Raw genomic sequence first — 21911 nt, forward strand, 5'->3', positions numbered from 1 at the left:
GTTATTGTGCCTGAGAAGTAGGGCTGCAACTAACGATTATTTTCATCATCAATTAATCCATTAATCGATAATCCATTAAAAATGCTTGTCACAATTTCCCAGAGCCCAAAGACTCTCCGTTTACTATTACTACTAAAGAGAAGCAGCATATCCTCACATTTAAGACGCTGAAACCAGCAAATGTTTGACATTTTTGCTTGAAAAATGACGGAAACGATTAATCGATTATTAAAATAATTGCCGATTCATTTTCTTTCGATCGTTGCAGCTCTACAATGATCCATAAAACAGTCAGATGAAAATCAATCTATAAATGTTGACGAAAGATGTACTAGAAAATAGTTGATTTTGAACTTTTCTTCATAAAATTGTAAACTAACTACTGCCAAGTGTAACACACATCAGGCGCTATAAAACACAACTATCAAGTTGAAGATCTTGTGACGAGGGAAATTGTGACTACTTTCACTACTGCTCATCGCCCTCAAAAACATTAAAACCCTCACTATCTTTGAGAAACAGCAGCGGCTTGGTATCTTTAAACAAAAATACATTTCTGAGATTCCCTTCAAACGCTTTTGAAAACAACCCAGAAGTGACAATTGATACATTTCTGCCCAACTCAAATCCTCCGAAGTAAATCTGACCGCCGTAGTTTAAGGCCACATAACGCTCAAATGGGTCCACGTCTTGGAAAAGGATTCTCTTACTGTTTAGGAACACCTGAATGACTGTGCTGTTTAAAGATATGGAGGCATTGTGCCATTTGTTACAGCAAAGTGTGAGATTTCTGAAAGCCATCGGGAGGGAAAGTCTCTCCCCGAGGTTGACCACGATCTTGAGGTGTCCGTCCTCCAGTCCGACTGCGAGGTAGTCGTCGTCTTCGTGTTCAGCTTTTCCCATCCACATGATCAAACCGTCGTTCGAGCTTGTGTGGAAGCTGAAAGAAACCTGTGTGTGTTTAAAATTTCTTGTGTTGTATCTCAGGTCCTGGTATTTAACATAAGAGTCTCCCACAAACTTGAGAGTGTCTGTGGCAATTTCTGCGTCGCAGTACCTCCCTCCCCATCCTAACGGGCATATGCAGCGGTACGAGGTGACACTAGACGGAGCACATAAGGAGCCGTGTTTGCAGGTGTTGTTTACACAGCTTACAGACTGGTTGCACACTGAGCCGGTCCATGACAGCGGGCATATGCATGTGAATGAGTCACTTCCTGTTGCCAAGCAGCGGCCTCCGTTTTGGCACACCTTGTACCCGCAGGGGGTCCCATCCCAGTCCCCTACATTTGCTCCGCTTACTGCTCCCGTCTCTGTTAACTCCAGCTCTTCACCGTTGACTATAAGTTCTCTTAAACCACCAGTGAAGCCCATTGGCTCCCCTTCAGTTGCATCCGTGGAGACAAAGCTCAGAGTGGACACGCCCCCGACAAAGATGTCTGTAGCAACCTCGAGGGTGGCCATCCCTTCAGTCCCGTTCTCTCTAACCTCCTTGTTATCCAGACTGAGGAAGCCTTGGTGACCAAAGCGGCCGGCCTTCACCGTGTGCCAGGTCCTACCACTCGAGTCCACCCGCTCCACGGACTTCAGGATGTGGACACCATCCCCGAGGTTGAACCGCAGCAGGACAAACCGAGAGGTCAAGGAGATGCAGAGGAAGTCTCCTGTAGGAAGAAAATAAAACAAGGGTCATCACACCAACTATTTCTGTGGTCAAAAGTAGTTCATAGCAGTGTCTGTCAATTAAAAGGATGATACATTCATGTATAGTGAATGTAATTTTTAAATGCTCTGAGCAACACAAACATCCCACTGTGTTTTGGGGTGGAAGCAGAAAACCCCTTTTACAAAGCTAAAAAATCTGCATGTCTGAATACCACAAGAGCAAGTACTGAGTATGGGTTGTAAGCAGCTGAGCCAAGGATTTACTCTCTAAATAAGCCTCTCAGAACAGTGCGGATTGATATTTTATTACCTAAAAGCAAACACATATTATCTGGTATTTGCATAACTAGTAAAACCTACAAAAACTAAGCCTGAATGTCACAACTTAAAGGGTAACTCCACATTAAAGTGTGTTTACAGGTCTTGGGGTGTACTGCTGTATGTGTAAAAATGTAGTACAAAGCCTTTTTTGTGGCTCCAGAGGAAGCGGTACGTAATCTAATAAATTGCCTCCAATGATGTCACTCAGTAGCTAATTTGCATTGTGGGTAATGTAGGCGCCATTTTTTAAAATTGTGTGACAAAAAAATCTTAAATCGAGGAGCTAACAATAGTTTTCTGTCCTGTGAATCACCTTGAGACCCTCCATATTCATCTTCTAACATCTGGTGACACTTTATGACCATGATAAATAAATGGTACATTTACAGTTATTTAAACTAAATAGTAAATAGTCAACAAACATGAAACGCCTTTTAAACACGTATTAACAGTGATAGAACTATTAACTTAAGTTTAATCAACTATACATGTAACATTTATTAATGATAGTTATTATAACGTGTTACCTTTTTTGTAATTTTGGTGAACTGAAACTTTAATTTGATTGTCTTTGGGGAGGTCTGTCAGTAGAATACTGCTACTTAAGGTGCCTGTCATTAAATAGAGTTAAGCCAGTGACTCAAGTATTGATTTTAAAACACTTGTATATCAACATATGATTCTTTAGCTCACATATCGGCGGTATCAGTGAACAATATGATGCCAATATGCAACAATAACTTTTTTCAAGCTGAATATTTGCTATATATGCTTAGAATTATGGAAGCTGTGAGGCTTCTACTATCTATATTTTTTCATTAAACCGTTGTGACAAAGAACAGTTGGATAGTTTGTGCCATGGTGGCAGGACAGACAAATAAGTGAGTAAATCCTGACTCCTAACACGTCAACACACACAATTTAAAAGCAGGCCTTAAATAGGGAATTGTGCATCCTCACCAGCTCTGGCACTGAGATGTTGTGCAGTGTAGAAAAGGATGCCATCAGGTGATAAAGGCTGGAACTGCAGCTGCACAACAGTCCTGTGTCTGATACTCATAGGTGGGAATGACATCCATGATGACTGGTTACCGCTGAAGAACGGATCAGTGATGGTCACGACTGAACAGGCAAAACAATGGAGCAGTTATAAAATCGAATAGTGAAGCTCTTGTCTAAATAAAATCATATATAATGATACAGTTAGGGCTCAATGATGCAACCTTTCTCGCAGTAGAGCCCCGCAGTCCCCAGGGGGCACTGGCAGGTATATCCATTGGGGAGAGGGATGCAGGTGGAGCCGTGGGCACACAGAGGAGGGGGACTGTGCTCGACATCACACACAGACACGGTCTCAGAACAGAGCGCTCCCTTCCATCCTAATGGGCACTGGCAACTGCAGACGGACACAGTCAGACACTGTGAAAGGCTTGTAAACACTGTCATTTCCTGTCGCTATACTCGCACGGCGTAACCGAGTTTTCTATAAATTATTGATGCCTAGTCACAATACATATGGGAATAGTGTAAAGTTGTTGGTGTGCATTCAACTCAAGTATAACGCCTCCATGTGTTATTCATGAGCGAACTCATTATAAATAATCAGAAAAGTGAGCCCAAATATTGCTGATTTTTCACGTACTACACAGAGGAGCCGGAGTCCGCACATGTCCCTCCGTTTCTGCAGCGGACATGAACACACGGGGTGACGCCACACTGACCCACGCTGCGCCCGAAGGCTGGACGTCCCGCAGGCTGTCCCAGTACTTGGAACTTTCTGTCTCTTCTTGTGCTAAACTGCACATCAAATATGCACCCTTTAAAAAAAAAAACAGAGGGACACTTTCATTTCTCTGATAGAAGATTATCGGAGCAAAAACAACATTCCTCGGTTTCCTTGTATGAAGATTAAAGGTGCGCACACTAAAATGTGACTAATCTGAATTGTGTTTCCCACCAGAATAAGGCTAATAAAAAATGAAACACCTCTGAAAATGTGTTTATAATGAATGTCTTTGATGGATGTTTATTTTGTCGTGTGACACCAGAGGATTTGATATCAACTAGACTTACTTAAAGGTGCATTATGTAGTTTTGGGGAAGACATTTAGGGAAAAAACAAACTGACCTTAAAGGACAACACAATTTCATACTGTTTGACTTTGTTTATATGTGGCGGACCCTGCCACCTTTCTGGCTTCAAACATAGTTCTGGGGACCTTATTTTCCTCTGAGACGTGGAAGAGATCTTTCCTCTAAAGATCTTCTTTATTCATTATTTCTGAGTGTGTATTATTACCTCATTAATATTGTAAATATTAAAATTCTGAGTGCCCCTTTAAATCTGTCTTTAATGGTGTCTATACTACAGTTCAGGCATTCAAGATGTCTGAGTTTTTTTCCCCCCGTCATCACGCACATCATCATGATTCAATTCTATCAAGACAATATTTGCTTTGGCCTGTACCTGCCGAGGACAGGGCCTTCTATAAATACGAGGCCCGAGCACAAGCCTCGCAGTCATCTGCACATGCAGGCTCCCTTCTCTCTGCTGCATTAGTCACTGGCATAAACAGGATGCAGGGGAAATGTCATGCTCATTCATGAATATTCATGGCATGATGCTGTCTACTTGGCAGACTCAAGTGATGGCTGCGGTGCTGCAAACATAGACGGTCGTGAAGCGAAGCAGATTCATAAGGAAGATTATAAAAGCTGGTTATTTTTGTTTCAGCCGCGCACGCTGCCTCTTGTAAGAGAACCAAGAAAACCCGGGGAGCCGAGTTTAGCAATTAGACCTGTCAGGAAAAATACTGAAAGTAAAATGCGCTGTAAAAATAATCTCACAAAACTGTCCAATTGTTTCAGAATATTTCTTACTGCACTCCCGTCGCAATTGTTAAAAAAACACAAAATGACTGACGTTTCAAAATGAAATGACCCCTCGAGATCTTTTAGCGAGCCTGATAAAAAATATCTGCATCAAAGCAGGAGGAAATGAGAGTTTTTAATCCACAAACTTCCCCGTTTATGCCATTTGATCAACAGCTCAAATTGAGTAACTGATTTTATTTTATTTTTTTTCCCCAGCAGCCACAGTACCTCCTCTGCCACCTTTCCACAGGGGAGTGTGGATCTGTTGATAACTGGGAGTGAAGTGCATTATCAGTGTGTTCACTGCCAGCCATCATGATTAGGGCTCGAGGAAGGTCACACAGATCTGATTAGACGCTCATGAGTTCTCATTACATCGCGAGCAAAAAGGTTATGGTTCCACCAGAGTCGGCTGGCTCAGGTAGTGCTCACCAGTACGGGAGGGACTGCGACAGCCACACCGATGCTCCACCATGGCTGATTTGATTTTTGAAGGTTTATTTGGCGAGCAGAAAAAATGAATTAAACGATGATAAATAAGCGAACGCACAAAATCGCTCCAGTCCTTAAACATAGAAGCTCTTGTTCACCTCAAATGGATGTGCCATGACATTTCGTAATAACAAGCTTCATTGCTGTGGTGCGGAGACTGCTGAATATGGTTATGATGATATTCATAGCTGTTGTCATCATTACGGTTATGGCAATTTTGCTCCACAGCTCCGCACATTAGCGAGCACGATGAATGCTCACCAGAATACATTCATTCGTGGGGTCACTTGAGAGAAAGCATAAATGATGTTGATGATGACAAAGATTATTGCTATGGCACCCTTGTTGAGGTGACTTATCAGCAGAGGAATGGATTTGCACACGACGCGAGACTGTACGGGGAGTGATTAAAGGTTGCAGATACAATCAGCCTCAAAGCTCTGCTCTGGCCTCGTACACAGTCTGGGCCTGTAACTCCCCTTTCATTACACACCTTCCACTCTGTTTACAAAGACACGGAGATCCTGGGAGAAACTCCAAGCCCCAGTGCTCTCACTCCAGACGGCCGAGTTGTTTGGTTGTAATCAAGCCGTAGCGGTCTTACCCTGAAAGCCATGACGGAACCTGGAGCCAAGTGGCAGTAGTTCAGGGGTGTACTCATTATATCCACCCACAAAGAGCTGGTTGAAAACATTGAGGCCAACCAGGGGTCCTGGAGACGAGCCCGTCCTGTTGCGTTGTCCATCAACCTTAGAAAGACATGAAATGTCATTATTCAAGCTCTGACGTCTGTAGGCGTCAGCGTGGGAGCGCCATTCATTTAGACATCTGCCAATGTTGACAATGCACAACCTTGGATTGATCACAGAGTTATTCAGTCCACTTATGATCCACAGTAGCTACATAGCTCAACTCTCACGTTTTTACCTCTGAACAGTCTAAATTCTTCGAGGCATTGATTCCCCGGGGAGGTGTCTCACGGTTCCTGCAGATTTTTCAGCCACACTTTAAATGATGTGAACATCCCGTTCTGCCTGATCACTGGACCGAAATGATTCTTTTTGGTACAAAGAGACCTGATGTGTTCCAAGAAAATCACCTCGCTAAGACACCATTTATCAGCCCGCACCACCAACAATGGATAAATCTGCAGTGTTCTTGTGTGTAAGTACAAAGTCTAATACCTACAAGTTGTACCTTAAACAGCAAGGTGACAAAGTGTGAGTACTTGATATGAAATAGGGCTCAATGAGTGTTTTGATGAGATCAAATGAGGGAACATCTTGTAAAAAACAGTGGTCATCACCCTTTTTGGCTTGTATTTAATGTATTAAGTTACTTATCCATTGGTCTATTATTCATTCTGTACATTACTGTACTGTACATTATGTCTCTACATGCACTGTTAACACTTTGTGCAGTTCAACTTTAGAGTTCATTCTCCTTCTCCTTTCACTTGAAGGGATTTTTCGAAGCGAAAAAACCTTGTATGATTCATTTTTTCACAATAAAAAGATACAAGTCTGAAATATAACAAAATACATTCTTCATGAACACATATTTCTTTCTTATCTCTTTCTTATAATTTTTAAGAGAAAAAAAGATTTACCCTTGAATTGAGTGACCTTGAATGATAGTAAACCAGGTAAGGTTTACTATGGTAAAATGTGAAAGTCTGAAACCAGTGTGACGTCACCCATTGATTTGTGGACTATTGTTGTGAAGCCTTGATTTTTCTGTCTCCATCTTGGTTTTTTGAGCTAGAAGTGACAATACTTGAACGAGAGGGTGGAGCTGGGGAGGGTATCCTGATTGGATCTGACTGAGAAGCCAAGGACATGCCATGGTAGCAACCTGGCGATTAGAAGCTAGCTGCACCCAACACCATACCCTGCTTTATTGTCTATTCTGCTCTAGATGGGACCATAATTTACCAAATGAACATCATGCTGTATTGAAGAAGACTTGAAACTACCAATTAAGACCATAAACTCATAAGTAAACTGTTTACTGAGGTAATAAATCAAGTGAGAAGTCGGGTCATTTTGTCATAAGCTTACATACAATCACTATTTGTTTTTAACCAGTGGAATACCACCCCGCTGGCCATGAGACAGAATGTAGGTTTAAGACACTTCAGCACTGGCTTTACTTTTCAAACTCGGTAGCTCCCTCAATATCTTATGCAGACAATGGAAAGATGGTTACATACTGTACCTGCTTTCTGTTCTTAGGATTGGCCAGTTATCCATTCTGTACATCAGTTTATCTTCATACGTCTCTGTATGCAGTTTTTGCACTGTCAGCAGCCCAACTACAGATTTAATTTCCCCTCTCCTTCCAGAGGAGAGAGCGATTTGACTTTAAGAAGCCTGAAGACCCAGAATCATTCATTATTTCACAAGAAAAAGAATCATTTTGTCCCAAAAGGTTCTGTTAAACAGAAAATGCATATCATTTCTTTCCTATTCCTTTTATTTTCTGCTGGGCCCTTAAGATCTAGCCTTGAAAGCTACTGACCCACTGGTTGGGAACTATTTTTAGAAGAATCGCGGCACAAAACTTTACTACTTTAGTAAAATCACCTTCAGCCATCCTGTTTTCTTGGACCTTCCAAATGTAACGGTGTGGATGTCGATCTGGTGGTTCAGTCGATCACTGACGATGGTCGCGACTCCTGATCCAAGGTTGAATTTATGCATGACTCTGCCATTTCGTAACCCCAAGACGAGGAAGTCATCGCCATCGTTGCCTGGAACATACACGTCAAAAGTTTTCCATGAGCACATCGGACAAATATAATAATACATTTCCTACAGAGCATCCTCAGCGAGTGATCTGCAGATTCATTACAAACAAACATTTAGAACAAATGAAACATTTGTTTGCTTAAAGATTAGTTTCAGATGTCCTCGTGTTTCATGTCTTGTTGTATACTTTGCCTCTCTTCACTGTAACTTAATTACTGCTATGAGATAATGAACTCATTCCTTGGCGGAGGTGATCAAAAGAAGCCACTTCACTATACCAATTACCACGCAAATTATTTGCATCTATTCTTATATTGTGCCTTTGAATTTGTACCATTTCCAGCTGTGCTGCTCACACTCCTGACAAGTATCTCATTATTCGTATTGCTCTTGTTTTGCTTTGCCTCCACCTTGATGAATTGTACTCTCCAGAGAAAACAAGTGCAGGAGATCCACAAGATCTTGTGTCTTTTCTTCTTCTTCTGATGAAACGTGCTGGTGACAATGACTCTGCCTTTACCTGCTACCAGATCTGACCCCGCGGAGAGGAGATCCTAATTTAAAGTGAGGGCTGCTGACAGCGTCACATTGCACCTGCACCTCAAAGTCCATTTAATGCAATTAACATTGATACTTTTGAGATGCTCGGATCACATGCTTATTTTATGCTCGCAGTTCCAACACGCTCCCTTTGAGAGTCAAGAACAATAACGGTTTAGCTGGAAATCAACTAATTGCTGAACTGCAGGAAGACTCATTAATAATGTCTCAAAAATCTGCCAAGAAAGACAATCCTTCTGGGGATCCTCTTGATTAAAGGACCTCAGAGGAGAGTGGATATCTATTAGATAGCACATTACCATACACAGCGGGGTGAAGCCTCTTAAAATGGCAATAGCATGTCTTTTTAAAATCCTTAATGAAGTTTGACAACTCAAATCCAACTGAGGAGTCATCCCGAGGTTCGTCTCCCTCTTTTTCATTTGACCGTAAGAATGATTTTAAATTGCCGCGCGTGCGTCTAGATGGGAGCTCACCTCGTCCTTTATGCCCAGCGAACAGCATCAGGTTGTCTTTCACAGCGGATGAATTATTGGCGAGCGTGAACTTCAACTTGAACTCGTAGAAGAGGCTGAGGCTGGGGATAGAGGGATAAGCCACAAAGGACGTGTAACCAAACTCATCACTTCCACCGAATCTGGGCCGAGTTATGTTGATGGCTGCAGGAGAAGAAAAAACACATTTATTTCATGTGTGTGTTGAAACTTGTGTTTGCTGATCTGTGTGGGGAATCTTGTCTGAACTGAGTGGAAAGAGGTCTGATTCCTCATCTCCCCCTCGCAGGTTACCAAAAGATGGCACTATTGCTGCACATTACACACCAGAGGTTAGTGAAACATTTTCTTTTCTGAATGCTATTAGATGATGACCTGTTTTTCAAATACTATCACCTCTTCAGTCCTATTCTATTTTCATTAATAGCTGTTTAGGACGGGTTCTGGCAAGCAAGCAATCGCTTCACACTCAATGTTCACAAGGGTGGCACAATAATCCCAGTGATATTCAATTACAATTCCGAATGCATGGCTGATTCAATAATGCTCTCTCTTGTACTTCCTCTCAGCATACCCATCTACTTGATTTAACACCGGGGACTAAATTTAAATTTCCCCATGCTCATTCAAAATTACATGATGCTGTGTATTTTGTATTTATTTTAATACAGCAGTGAGGATTCAAACACAAAACTGCACTTTCTTTGTCTTCACTGGAAACACCTTGTATTTCTTCTGCAGCCCCAGGCGATGGCTAAGAGGAGGTTCAGCGCTCCCCTCTGTGAATGCCCTCAGCTCTGTTTGGCCGCTAAATTATTAATAAAGCCACAAACGCTTCTGTTATCATCTGTAGTCTGCTTGAGCTTTATTTGCCTATTGTTTCATTGAACGGCCTGAGTGAGTGTTACAGCTTTGTTGTGTGTGTGTGTGTGTGTGTGTGTGTGTGTGTGTGTGTGTGTGTGTGTGTGTGTTCTTCCCACCTGTTCAGAGCAGATACAAACTACAAACAAAATGTCGACCATTATTACTAAATGAAATGACCTTGAGCTATTTACTCTGTTTATCGATGGATTACCCTTGAGCCTTTTCTGCGCAAATTAATTTCTCATCTGAGCTGATCCAAATTGATATTAGCACATTTGAGATGACCAGGAAATAATAATAAATGTCATGAAAACCAAAATGGAGTTTTTTTAATCAGAATTTCAAACTGCAGGTGAGGGACAGGGAGTTAAATCAACACCTCTGGAGAATATGGTGTCCACAAAAACTAAACATCATAAGTTTCACAAACATGAGCCCTGAATTTGCTTTTCATTTTGAATGAATCCCCTGCAATGTCTAAAATAAAACTCCCCGGAACTGTCTCAGAGACATACTTCATCCAGTTGTATGCGCTTCTGTCATAAATTCGTGATTACTTGAGTTCATGCAGCCATTAAAAAAGTAATTAAAAATGTGATAAATCAGCTGATTAATAAAGCGTCTAAAATTTACCACCTTAAATTTCTGGTTCAGACATGAAATGCTCGTTTTATTTTCAGTTTCGTTAAGGGCATTGTGGGACATGTTATGAGGACATGTGGTGATGTCATGGTTCAGTAGCATTGTGGGTCAGAACCAACATGGCTGCAGAGGAAGAACATACCACTCCTGTTTCAAATGATGTACAGTGTTTGTTAATGTGCCTCTTCAACGGTGATACATTTGCAGCAATTTCACCTAATTTGAGCACAATGCTTGTTTTGCTAACGTCCTTGGGCCTGCTCATCAATGGACACTACCTTGAGAGACTTCAGCAATGACTGTGTATGCATATGCTGAAACTTTTTTGTCTTTTGTTTTCTTGTCTGCTGAGGAAATAGAGAGAGATGGAGCTAAAATAAACCTAAAAATATGACATCTGTAAGATGCGTGGCCATCATTTCGTTGGGCCCATCTACATCTTATTCGACAGACAGTAAAGGAGATTAGCATTACATATCTGAGAACTATCCTGCAGGAAGGTTTAATCTCATACAGTAACTCTAAGCCTCAGAAAAGGTTGACTTTACCATCAGTTACCTTTTTATGCCTAAACAGCAATCATATAAGATCACGAAGGTCCAATAACATGTCTTATACTGCAGGATGTGACGGGAGTGTAGCAGTAAGTCATTTATTCTCCTCATTCAACCATTATGCAAAAAGATAATTTACAGTATGTTTGATGTATAAACATAGGATTAACAGAAATCACTTAGGTTCAATGGTTTACGGTTATGTACTCCTACGCAGGGTTTCTGTTGGCTAACTCATCACTGCACAACACTCTCTAACTTGTGCTTTCAGTACATATATTATCAAAGCAGCTTAAGAACTGCCTCAGTGAAATGCATCCATCTATGGATTATAACGCCGCACTCTGTCACATAATATAACATAGCATTTCCACTTTGCTGGGTATTTGCGTAATACGGTGCAAACCAGCAGGAGTGGCAGAGGAAGTACAGGATGACACGCGGCGACCAGATTGTGAAACGCATTCGGACATAAACTGTGCTTCTTATAGCCGCCATACAGCAGCCGGGGAAAAACAGCACTTGCCCTGAGTTACAGAGACTGTATAGAGTATATTATTATTTTCTTTTCAATCTCAGAACAATGCAAGGGCAACAGAAACTTCACTAAATCAATACTAAACAGGAGTGCTGATGCAGAATAATGCTGCACAGTTAAAACCACTGAAAATGGATTGTATCTGTAAAAAAATATGATGTACTAAAAAAAGGTTGCATTACATAACCGCATGTCGACACTCGGCTGTTGTTTGTTTATTGTGTGGCTGTGTTAAAATGAGCGTTGCCATTATTTTTGCACTAAGACCTGTCACTTAACGTATCCTTCCTTGAGTGGAAAAAAAACTAGAAATAGTCCACTCTTCTATGATATGGAAATCTGCATGTGCAGACACTATATATAGCAGGGATACCCAACCAAACCGGTACCGGGTCTTGGGTCGTTCGGTACTGGGCCGCTAAAACCCACTAGGAACTAAGGGTGTAATTTATTTCCTGGAAATGGCTACCTTTTTATTACACCTCACAAGGCAAATCATTTTCATTTAACATTAAAATGTACAAAAAATTGATTTTATTTACATAAAGTGTAAACATGTTTACAGAAAATATACTCATGTCTGGTATGTGTTGTCAAAAAGGTTGGGAACCCCTGATCTACAGTATATCTGGATATATTTACAAAACTAGTAGAATTGTGTCAAAATATTGTTTTGTTCATCCCAAAATGAAAATTCAGCTCTGCTCACCCTCATGACTATGGGAAGTCAGGTGAGTTTTCATTCTCCACAAAACATATAACGTATTTTCAAATCAATTTGAGACCTCTAACCCTCTCTGAGACTATGCCGAAGAAGCTATGGAGTTTTTTTTGGGTTGTTTCTTTACGTTTTTAAACAAGTCCCCATCTACTTCTGTTGTTCAGCAGAATGCTACAACGCTGTTTTGCTGTGAAGCCCCGGAAATGTTTTGTAGACAACGAATTTTCGCTCGACTATCAATATGGGGTTGAGTTGATAATGACTGAAAATCGTGCCAGTAGCTTTTTCTGTAATCCTTCTGACAAACAGAGAAACTAACCGAACCTTGGCGGAAGGCAATTAAAATGATATTCACAGTCATCACCATCAAATTTGCAAACAAAGCTAATATTCAAAACAGACACAGGAAGTGATAATACTGTACTCGTAGTACTGTATATTTCACATGGGGCGTATTGTCTTCAGTGTTTTTTTTTTCTTTATTAATTCCAAACATTAATCTGGAGGAGGTGTGGGCATCTTGTATACAAAGATAGATCATTAATAATTCTGAGTGAAGTCATCTCGAGTGTCCATGAATGTTTCATGAATTCAACTCTTGAGGCACTCCAGCATCATTCCCACTTCCTAGTCTTCCCTTTCCTCTATTTCCTGCTTGTTCACAGACCAACCTTATGTTTTAAAGTGCATATGTGAACTCAGAACTGAGAATATTGTACCTATAAAAAAACATTTTGCTCTTTCATGTTTCCTGCTGGACAAACAACTTTGGCCTTTTCTCAAACAGAGAACTACCGCACTACGGCTGACAGTATTTTACGAGTACAAACAAAGCCCAGGGAGGCAGGGGAGTGATCAGATTTTGAGTCTGATCTTATCTGATGTTATCAGGATCTAAATTCAAATGTCAGCCATATAGTTAGTGTGACAAAGGAAGGTTAGGTTACTCTGTTTGGCATGTGGGTGCAGAGAGTCTGTCAGGGGGATGTGACATGGCTGAGCGACTTATATGCCAGGCACCCTGCTGCTCCTGCCTTCAGTTTAGTCAAGCAAAACCCTTTGTTTGTGAGAACCACTGTCTATGAAGCCTCCTTCTTATAGTTCTACTGGAATTATAGCACAGCCCACTATGGAACAGATAATCCCATTTTCTATAACTTCTTAGTCTTCCCGAATTAGCTCCAAAAAGCTTTGTGTGACTAAAATGTTGAGTAAACAAGACAATAAACAAGAATCTACAGCCATAGTACAGTAGTGCTTTGAGCTAAAAGCTAATGTCAGAATGTTAGCACAAATCACGACGATGACATGCACATGTTTTAACACGCATAAACATGTAAGAGAACATACCAACAGATTGTTTATTAAATCATATGAGTTGAAATGTAAAGATTTAGTTGATTTAAAAACATTCAATTCATACATATACTCCAAACAAATAGGGGGTGGCATAAAATCAGCATAACAGCTAACTGCTGCTAACTTGACCATGCATTTAGCGACCCTATCAGCTTACTCTGCCTGGACTGGGAGCTCTGGGCATCACTTGAGCTACAAAGTGGCTAGGGGCTAGCTGGGTTAGCATGCTAACTTCAATACATATCACTGCAACACAATACATAGATAACAAAACTTTTATTTCTTCACATTCTGTTGATAATTTTGGTAATTTTTGAATGTTTTAAACTGAATTTCTAACATAATGCACCTTGAAAATCAAATGGTGAGAATCCTGGATAGAAATTTGATTTCAAAAGTCTGTATGCATGTACTGAACTAAAAGCAGACGTGTATTTCAGTGATTTCAGAGTGAAACTGGAATTCTCTGCACAATTACTCAAAAATGTTGCTCAAATATTCAAGAAAATGTACAAAGAAACTAGAATTGAATGGAATTAAATTCCCTCAATGTGTTTCTGAAAACGGGACGCCATGAGGTCACAACGACATTGACCTTTGACCAACAAAACCTAATCAGCTCATCCTTGAGTGCAACTGAATGTCAAATTTTATGTGATACATAAAAAGTTAATCAAAAAAGGGCATGGCCATCTGTATCTACAGTATGTTATGTTATTAAGGAAGGGGCAGATAAGTTTTAGTTTTTTTAGTCATGGTAGTAGTAGTAGTTTGGGTTACAGTGTATTATTTGTTTTGTGAAATTGTTTTGGGGAATTACACACTGAAAGCGCTGAATTAAATCAAATGACATGTTTACCACCGTCACTGTTAGTTGAACATGTTACATTTACATTTGCTAATTAGCATTAAACACAAATAGAAATGTCGGTCATTATGTGTCTGGTCATTAATGTGTTTATGTTTTCTGTTAATCAGTTGCTCCAGTGATTCTTCAACAACTGCACTTTAAATGTCTTTCAGTGTCTCAGCTTCAATGTCTCATGTGGTGACTACATATAACATCTGTCTTTATGTCTCAATATAGTATGTAACATAGTTCAGAGCCTGTCACTGATGTGTCTATTTCCCTGACTGTATTATTAACCTTCATTTAGACAGGCTATCTCATTAGAGAAACCTGGTCAAGATGACAGCAGCAGTACGACACAAAGTTACAGACAGTACATTCAGTACAGAGACAAGAGAACAAAAATGATACATGCAGACAGCTGCACGACCATTATTAACTGATCCGAACAAAGGTCAAAATGCTAACCGCTCAGAAATAATCATCAGTCTTGGGTAGACAGTCAGCCCAGATCAAATTCTTATAGCTGTGGAGTTGTGTGATGGTAAAAGAAACTTATTATTTACCAGGGTATTGTGTTACAGCCTATAATGAAATGGAAAATAAGTGTCCACAGACAGACAGAAGTGACAGCAAGCTAGCTTTGCTGGTAATGTGAGAGCACATCAACACCTCTCTGTACAGCGTGAGCCTGACATTATAAGAGAAAAGTTCTTAAGAGAAGTTGCTTTCACACTGCTGAAATTCAGTTGTTGGGAAATAAGATCTCATGAACTGAGAGGAGTCTTTTGGAATATTCAGCAAAGCCGGCGTGAGTTTTGCCTTTATCATCTAACTCTTTTGCTGGAGGAAGACGTTTCTGCCTTTTCAGCACAATTTAGTTTCATTAATCCCTTTACTTAACAACAGGCTCCCATTCTACCGACTGCTCAGGGCTCTCATTCACCGACTGTTTGCAGATCATCTTAATAAAGCTGCTAAATCTACTCTGCATAGATCTGTGCGGGCGCTTTTACACTTACGTTCGTCACACAGTAGACCTTGTCTCCCGTAGGGGCAGAGGCACACGGCTTCCAACGGCGACTTTGGGATGCATGTGGCTCCGTGACCACAGGGGTTGCGCTCGCAGGCGTTGAACTGGCACAGCCGGCCTGTGTAGAGCGGGGGGCACTCACAGAACCAGTCCTCCGCATCGCTAAATGTGTGGACATACAGAGGAAGACATCATTAGGCCAGAGGTGAAAATGGACCGTGACATTACAGCAACGTGTCCAGACGCTTTACAACAGGGGGGCCCAAACTCTCTCCGTTGTAAGGCCAAAACTGAAACTTAGGGCAGGGTCCGGGCCGAAAGCAAACACCTATTGTTTAGTATTTTTAGACGCAAGTCCCCACTTTGGGCAGCCCGGCTTTACAAGCTCACACAGTGTCCAAAGAACACACAAGGAGAGAGGAGAAGATAAAACAAACTACCCTGTAATGCAACAATAATTTGGAAAATAAACTTTTGATACATGAGGCCCACTGAATCACAAGCATTTCAATGAATGTGTGGACAGCTTTGGAGAAAAATAGGAATCTTGTAATAGCTCTCGCAGCGGCAGAAATTAGTTCACATACGTCTCTCGGTAAAGGTAAACACACGGCGCCTAAGAAATTACAGCAGATGATTAGTAGCATGTCAGAAAACTTATAACCAGAAACCGTACAGGATTTTCTGTCTCCTCTCCTCGATTCATATGTGTGCACTTCCTCTCCTGGCAAGAGGAGGAGGATGATCTAGCATGCAAAGTAATATGCAGACAGGGACTTTATAAAATGCTCTGAGATGTGCACAACTTTGAAAGGTATAATATCAGATAGAGGAAGCATTGGTGGGGTTTCAAATCTATAAATTAATAATGTGTTTTGAGCAGCAGCACTGCAGGATGTAGTTTGCTCCTTGAGAAACGGGCTCCTCGAAATGAAATATTTACATTCTGTCACCGGAGTTGAGCGTTGTTACGTATGACTGTGTTGAAGAACAAAAGGATGCTGTATAATGTAGTAAAAAAACACCTGTGTATGACTATTAAACAGGCTGCTAATGTCAATTTGGAGACATTTTAGGCACAGTGATGCTATACACTGTCGCTGCCAGCTGTGTGACCATTATTTTTAAAAATATTAGTCACAGATAAAAATTGTCGTGCGTGGAACAGAACAGGCATTGTTTCTTGTATAATCTTTGACAACCTGTATCAAATATTTAATGAAGCACCTCCTGGTGCAGTCTCCATGCTACAGTGCTAATTTGTCCCTTGCATTGTCAGTTAGTTGTTGCGTTTAAATGCCGGTGACACAAAAAACTGCGTGGGTTTTCCTCCAGATGCTCCAGTTTCCTCCTACAGTCGAAAACAGGCAGGTGAATTGGACACTTCAAATTGATGGCAGGTGTGAATGTAAGTGTGAATATGTTTTTCTGTCTGTTTGTGCTGAGAGGCTGCCATCAAGAGCTCCAATACTCCACCCTGCACAGGATGAGTGGGACAAGAATGTTTTATTTGACAAAAATGTAAAATATAAATATTGGTGAAATCAGCTACGCTTTCCCACAGTAAACACTGCTCCTGAAACGCCTCCTTTAATTCCGTGACTTTGTGACATCACACGACATCACAGAGTCGCATATTTGCATGATTTATGTCTAGTGTGCTAGTTTGGCTTGTAAGAATGAATTTAGCGCAGCTGCTCCGTTGTTGTTAGCGGTGCTGGCACAGGCATGTGTGAGCTGACCAATCAGAGGAGGCAGTGTATTCGGGAGGTGTTTCAGATGGAAAAATACAAAAAACAGGCTTTTAGTACAGGTATCACACAAGACAACACAACAATACCGACCTTGGAACATTTTACCAGAGTTTACTCTCTTCACTACTTTCATTGGGGAAAAAAAATCAATCCTCTTCAGATGCGCTGAATTTGAATTAACAGAGAAGAATCACTTGGGCTTGAAGTTTTGGCTGACATATGCTTGTCCTTGCAACAGATAGAAATACCTTTGTCTCCTCTTAGAACAAAAAATAAATAACCAGCATGGAGAAAACATATAAAAACTTATCAAACGAATGTAAATGAATTGTTAAATGACTTGATTACAAGCACTCGCTTCAGGCAGCAGGCATTACTGGCTCCAAAAAGGTAAAGTGCAGATAGAAGAGGGGAAGGTTGAAAACACTCAAGTTTTAATTGGCCTAATCAAAAACTTGGATGTGTGGGGCGACAAAAAGGTTATTTTAATTTGGCTGAGGTAATTGCTTTGATTATGAAATTGTACTAATGTTTCCAAAATAATTTGAATATGTTAATCACAAACGCTGGTGCACGCCATATCTCGCGCCATTCAAAAGACCGCACGGCTACAGCGCGCTGTAGGCTGCATAAATAATGAAGAAAGACTACATTTTTAATGTAATGAGCACCAGATAAAATGATGAATAATTGACCGCTCAGCCTATGATACCCCTGTCAGCTGGAACAATACGCTGTAGACGGCCACATGCATTTCTCAAATTTCATCCCTTGTAAGTTATTTACAGAACAGTTCTTTTCAAGTGCTTGTTGGTATGCAAATACAGCGCTACAGTAAGGCACTGATGAGGCTCTGCTGGCATGGCAGTCCTCAGTTCTCGGGATGAAAGCATTTAGCCCACTTTATCCTTTGTTAAAATAAAAAAGGACCACTGGGTTTAGTAGATATTATTTATAGAGCAGGACTGCTTTGGTACTCAGACGCCATTTGCTTTCCAGTATTGCAAACAGCCAATTGGACACCGTTACGCTCCAGACACTATGATTCTTCTCAGTGGGTGAGAGGCAAAATCATTTGAAAGACGACTAGTTCCCCACTAGTCGACAATTATTTGTCTCCCGAATTTGAGCAAAGGGATGAAGTGGAATTTACACATGGCATTCACCTGCAGGATCCCGTTTTAGCAGACGGCTGTTCGATATTTTTCCCTGACCTCTTCCAGGCACCCTTGCAAACATTTTCTTGGCGGTTGAAGGCAAGTTGAGTCTTTTGAAACATACTGCCACAGAGAAGCATACTTTAGATGATACTTGAAATGAAATCCTTATAGAAAGGAGGCATAAAAAGCGTGAGGGAACTTTTTCTCAAAGGGATCAGACAATATTTCTACGGTCCAACCTAGAACACACTGCACTCTGCAGAGAGCTGTGCCTTTCTGTCACTCTTTTAAAGTATATTCGCATGTTTAAACTCGACACTTTTTCCGAAAATGTCCCGATGTATTTGTTCAAGTTTTTTCACACTTCTAAATTCTGAGACATTGACTGAAAAGGAAGAAAACCCATAGCGTACCTTTCAAGAAACTGTCCTTGAATAAACAAAGTGTTGTCTTCAGGTCAAAGAAATGAAGTTGCGTAACAGTGAATTAACATTTCTTCACTTACACGGGTTCAGACGGAGGAATTGGCACAAGAATGTGCTTGGCCTGAATAACAAACAGCTGTCAATTCAACCAGTCCTTTTTAATAGGAGAGATTTTCTGCATATGTTCTCTGTGAACACAAAACCTGTCCACTGCAGGCTGCAATGTAGAGCCATCGCTGGTCTCCTCTCTCACCGAGCTCACAAGCTGTCATCGGGCCAGATGAAGTGAAGTTCTACCTACTTCTGTGAACAGACGTAGCATTTGCCAGAAGGAAAAAAAAAAAAGGCAAATTGTTCAGCTGTAATGTTCTTGGAACCAAAACTGAAAGTGTTTTAAAAGCAGGAAGGAGACGAAAAACATAAACGCTCAAACTATCACCATAGGCAGAAAAAAGGGGTGAAAAGTCTGAAAGAAGAAAACACAGCCATTAAGTGAAAAATGATGTGCACACTGAAGACTGGCTGGTGCTGGATGACTAAAATAATGAATAAAAAAAGAGGATGTTTGTGTCTGGAACACTGTGGAGATGCCGAACACCCCACTGCAGAGAACAGATTCCTTCAACTGGAGATCACAATGTTTCCCACAAAAGCCACCTGCAGATAATGGCTTCAAGGATACACACACACACACACACACACACACACACACACCACACACACTTATTTAATTTCCTTCAGTCTTTGACACGAACCACCACAGCAGGTTCAGTCGAGGTTACTTCTTGTTTTCTAGTTTGGTCTCTTACATTGAAGTGCAGAAATATTTGATATCTGCAGATAGCTGTGCTTTATTTCTTCTGATAATATATAATTACCATTGTAGAGTTTTGCATGTTTTTATAACAAAGTGACCCTTTTGTTTATAGCGGGGGTCACAGACAATATTACAAAGTCAGACTCTTTGTCACTAATACAGTGTGAAATTAAATTCAACAATCTTCAATTCGCAACTTCAAATAAACAAGGAGATGTCGAAAAAGGAGACGACTGGTTGCTTTGTGTAATATAATGCAGATAAAAACTGTGGCAGGTGCTCTTAGATAATAGGAAAAAGAGTACATCAAAAAAACAGGCAATCCAGGCTCTCCAAATAAGAAAAAGAATTAAACGAGAAAGGAAATATAACAAAGCTTAGTTTATAGTATGAGAGCCCATAGGAGACTTTATTAAAATGATAACGTAAACTTAACTAAACTAATTTAATTCCACACATGTATGTGTTATACGAGTATAAATGAAAAGGAAAATGCAATATTTCAATTTGCATTATTATAGTCACATTAAAAAAGCCAACATGTTTTCATCAGGGCTCCAAACAACAAACAACATAATGTGGCCCATATAGTAACATTACATGACCCGGATTATAACATACCAGGTGAAACTAATAAAAAGTGTCCTGGTTCATTGAACAAAACTATTCATATTCATACATATTAAATAATTTATAAATATTTATTTAAAAAAAATAAATACAGACACATGTCAAATCCATAGCCCCATTAAGACTGGGAAAATGGGGGTTTAATTTCCATTTGTGTCACCTGGTAGCCTTTGTCATTATCTGGGTCGTGGGATTGCTTCCTATTAGCTGTTGGCACCATATAGGTGCGGCCACATCATGTTGTTTGGAGCCTTGATGAAGACCCAGTGTTGGAAACATGTAATAAAGTTTTCATACATTTTCTTTCTATTATCTTTTTCTTATTGTCAACAGATTTAATGATCAAAGTCAAACTGACCCGACAAAGCATTGTCTGTGTATCAAAGAACTTATAAAGCTTATTCCTCTGTGCTGCAGGCGTCCATTGTTGTCCAAAAACTAGTACAACGCATCAATGAGCCACATCATTGCACTGGGCCACACACTCCTTCATTAACACAAACACAGGCATTGTGGCTTCTCTTGAGTCAATCTCATATACAGTACACTGTCCTGCTGCTGTAAGTGCTTACTGCAGCACCAAATGTGTATCAGTCTGAAGCTGAAAATAGTCTTCAACACATTTACTGATTAAATCTATTTACTCATTGGCCCGCTCTCCTTCTGTTGTGCTGTGTTTAACTTCATTTATTCGGAGACAGAGGTCTGCTCCGCTCTCAAAGAGAGATCAGAGGCATTTCCTGCTCCTGCAATGTTTTCATTCTGACTCATGTGAAACTTGTCCCCAAGTCATTTTAATACTTACATAATCATTATCAGTTACTCCTAAGTATGTCAAGGATACCCACAAACTCTTTTTTAAACCACAAAAAAAGAAGAAATGTATAAAAATAACCAATTTGGCCAAAAAAAAAAACAGTAGCAGAGTTGTTTTGAATGCACTCGTCCTCCAAAATTCAAAGACACAAATACAATAAACTCCATAATGAGCAAGTTTTCTCTGGAAATATTCTTCAGGGAATGCAACTGCACATGGGATGATAGCTATGTTTGTTTCTAATGGTGAATTAAAATAATTGTTTCTTGGACCTTGAGTTATTTCATAGGTACTTTGAAACAAGTAGAGCTGGAAGTCTGATTAAGATAAAATTGGTTTCCACTTTCTTTTGCAGGCGGTGAAATGAAGCACTGGGAAAATTCACTGTTAAGTGGAGGATTGTGTGCCACCCAAGCTGGACTATCAACAGAATGAGCAAGGCACCGTCTCTCCTGCAGCCAATTAGCAAGAAGTAATTCTGTCTGCATAAATTCTCTTCTGTCTGTGTGTGTGTGTGTGTGTGTGTGTGTGTGTGTCTATTTATGTTATCTGTGTGTTAATCCATTTTCTTTCACTTCAGAGGAGCGCAC

The 21911-nt window shown here is 40.4% G+C and overlaps 1 protein-coding gene across 1 annotated transcript in view; it reads right to left on the reverse strand.

The window, feature by feature from the left end:
* Positions 1–8: 8 nt before the first annotated feature.
* The window catches only part of eys (eyes shut homolog), a 185551-nt gene continuing 163648 nt past the window's right edge, over positions 9–21911 (reverse strand). The window contains exons 44-51 of the mRNA XM_073481633.1: positions 15708–15880; positions 9140–9322; positions 7938–8104; positions 5957–6101; positions 3629–3803; positions 3210–3382; positions 2947–3108; positions 9–1664 (exon numbers count right to left, since the gene is read on the reverse strand). Of these exons, the coding sequence (XP_073337734.1) occupies positions 469–1664; positions 2947–3108; positions 3210–3382; positions 3629–3803; positions 5957–6101; positions 7938–8104; positions 9140–9322; positions 15708–15880 (2374 nt within the window). The 3' untranslated portion in view covers positions 9–468. The remainder of the gene's footprint in view (positions 1665–2946; positions 3109–3209; positions 3383–3628; positions 3804–5956; positions 6102–7937; positions 8105–9139; positions 9323–15707; positions 15881–21911) is intronic.

Source organism: Pagrus major, chromosome 15 (assembly GCF_040436345.1).
Source record: "Pagrus major chromosome 15, Pma_NU_1.0".
NCBI classification, from domain to species: domain Eukaryota; kingdom Metazoa; phylum Chordata; class Actinopteri; order Spariformes; family Sparidae; genus Pagrus; species Pagrus major.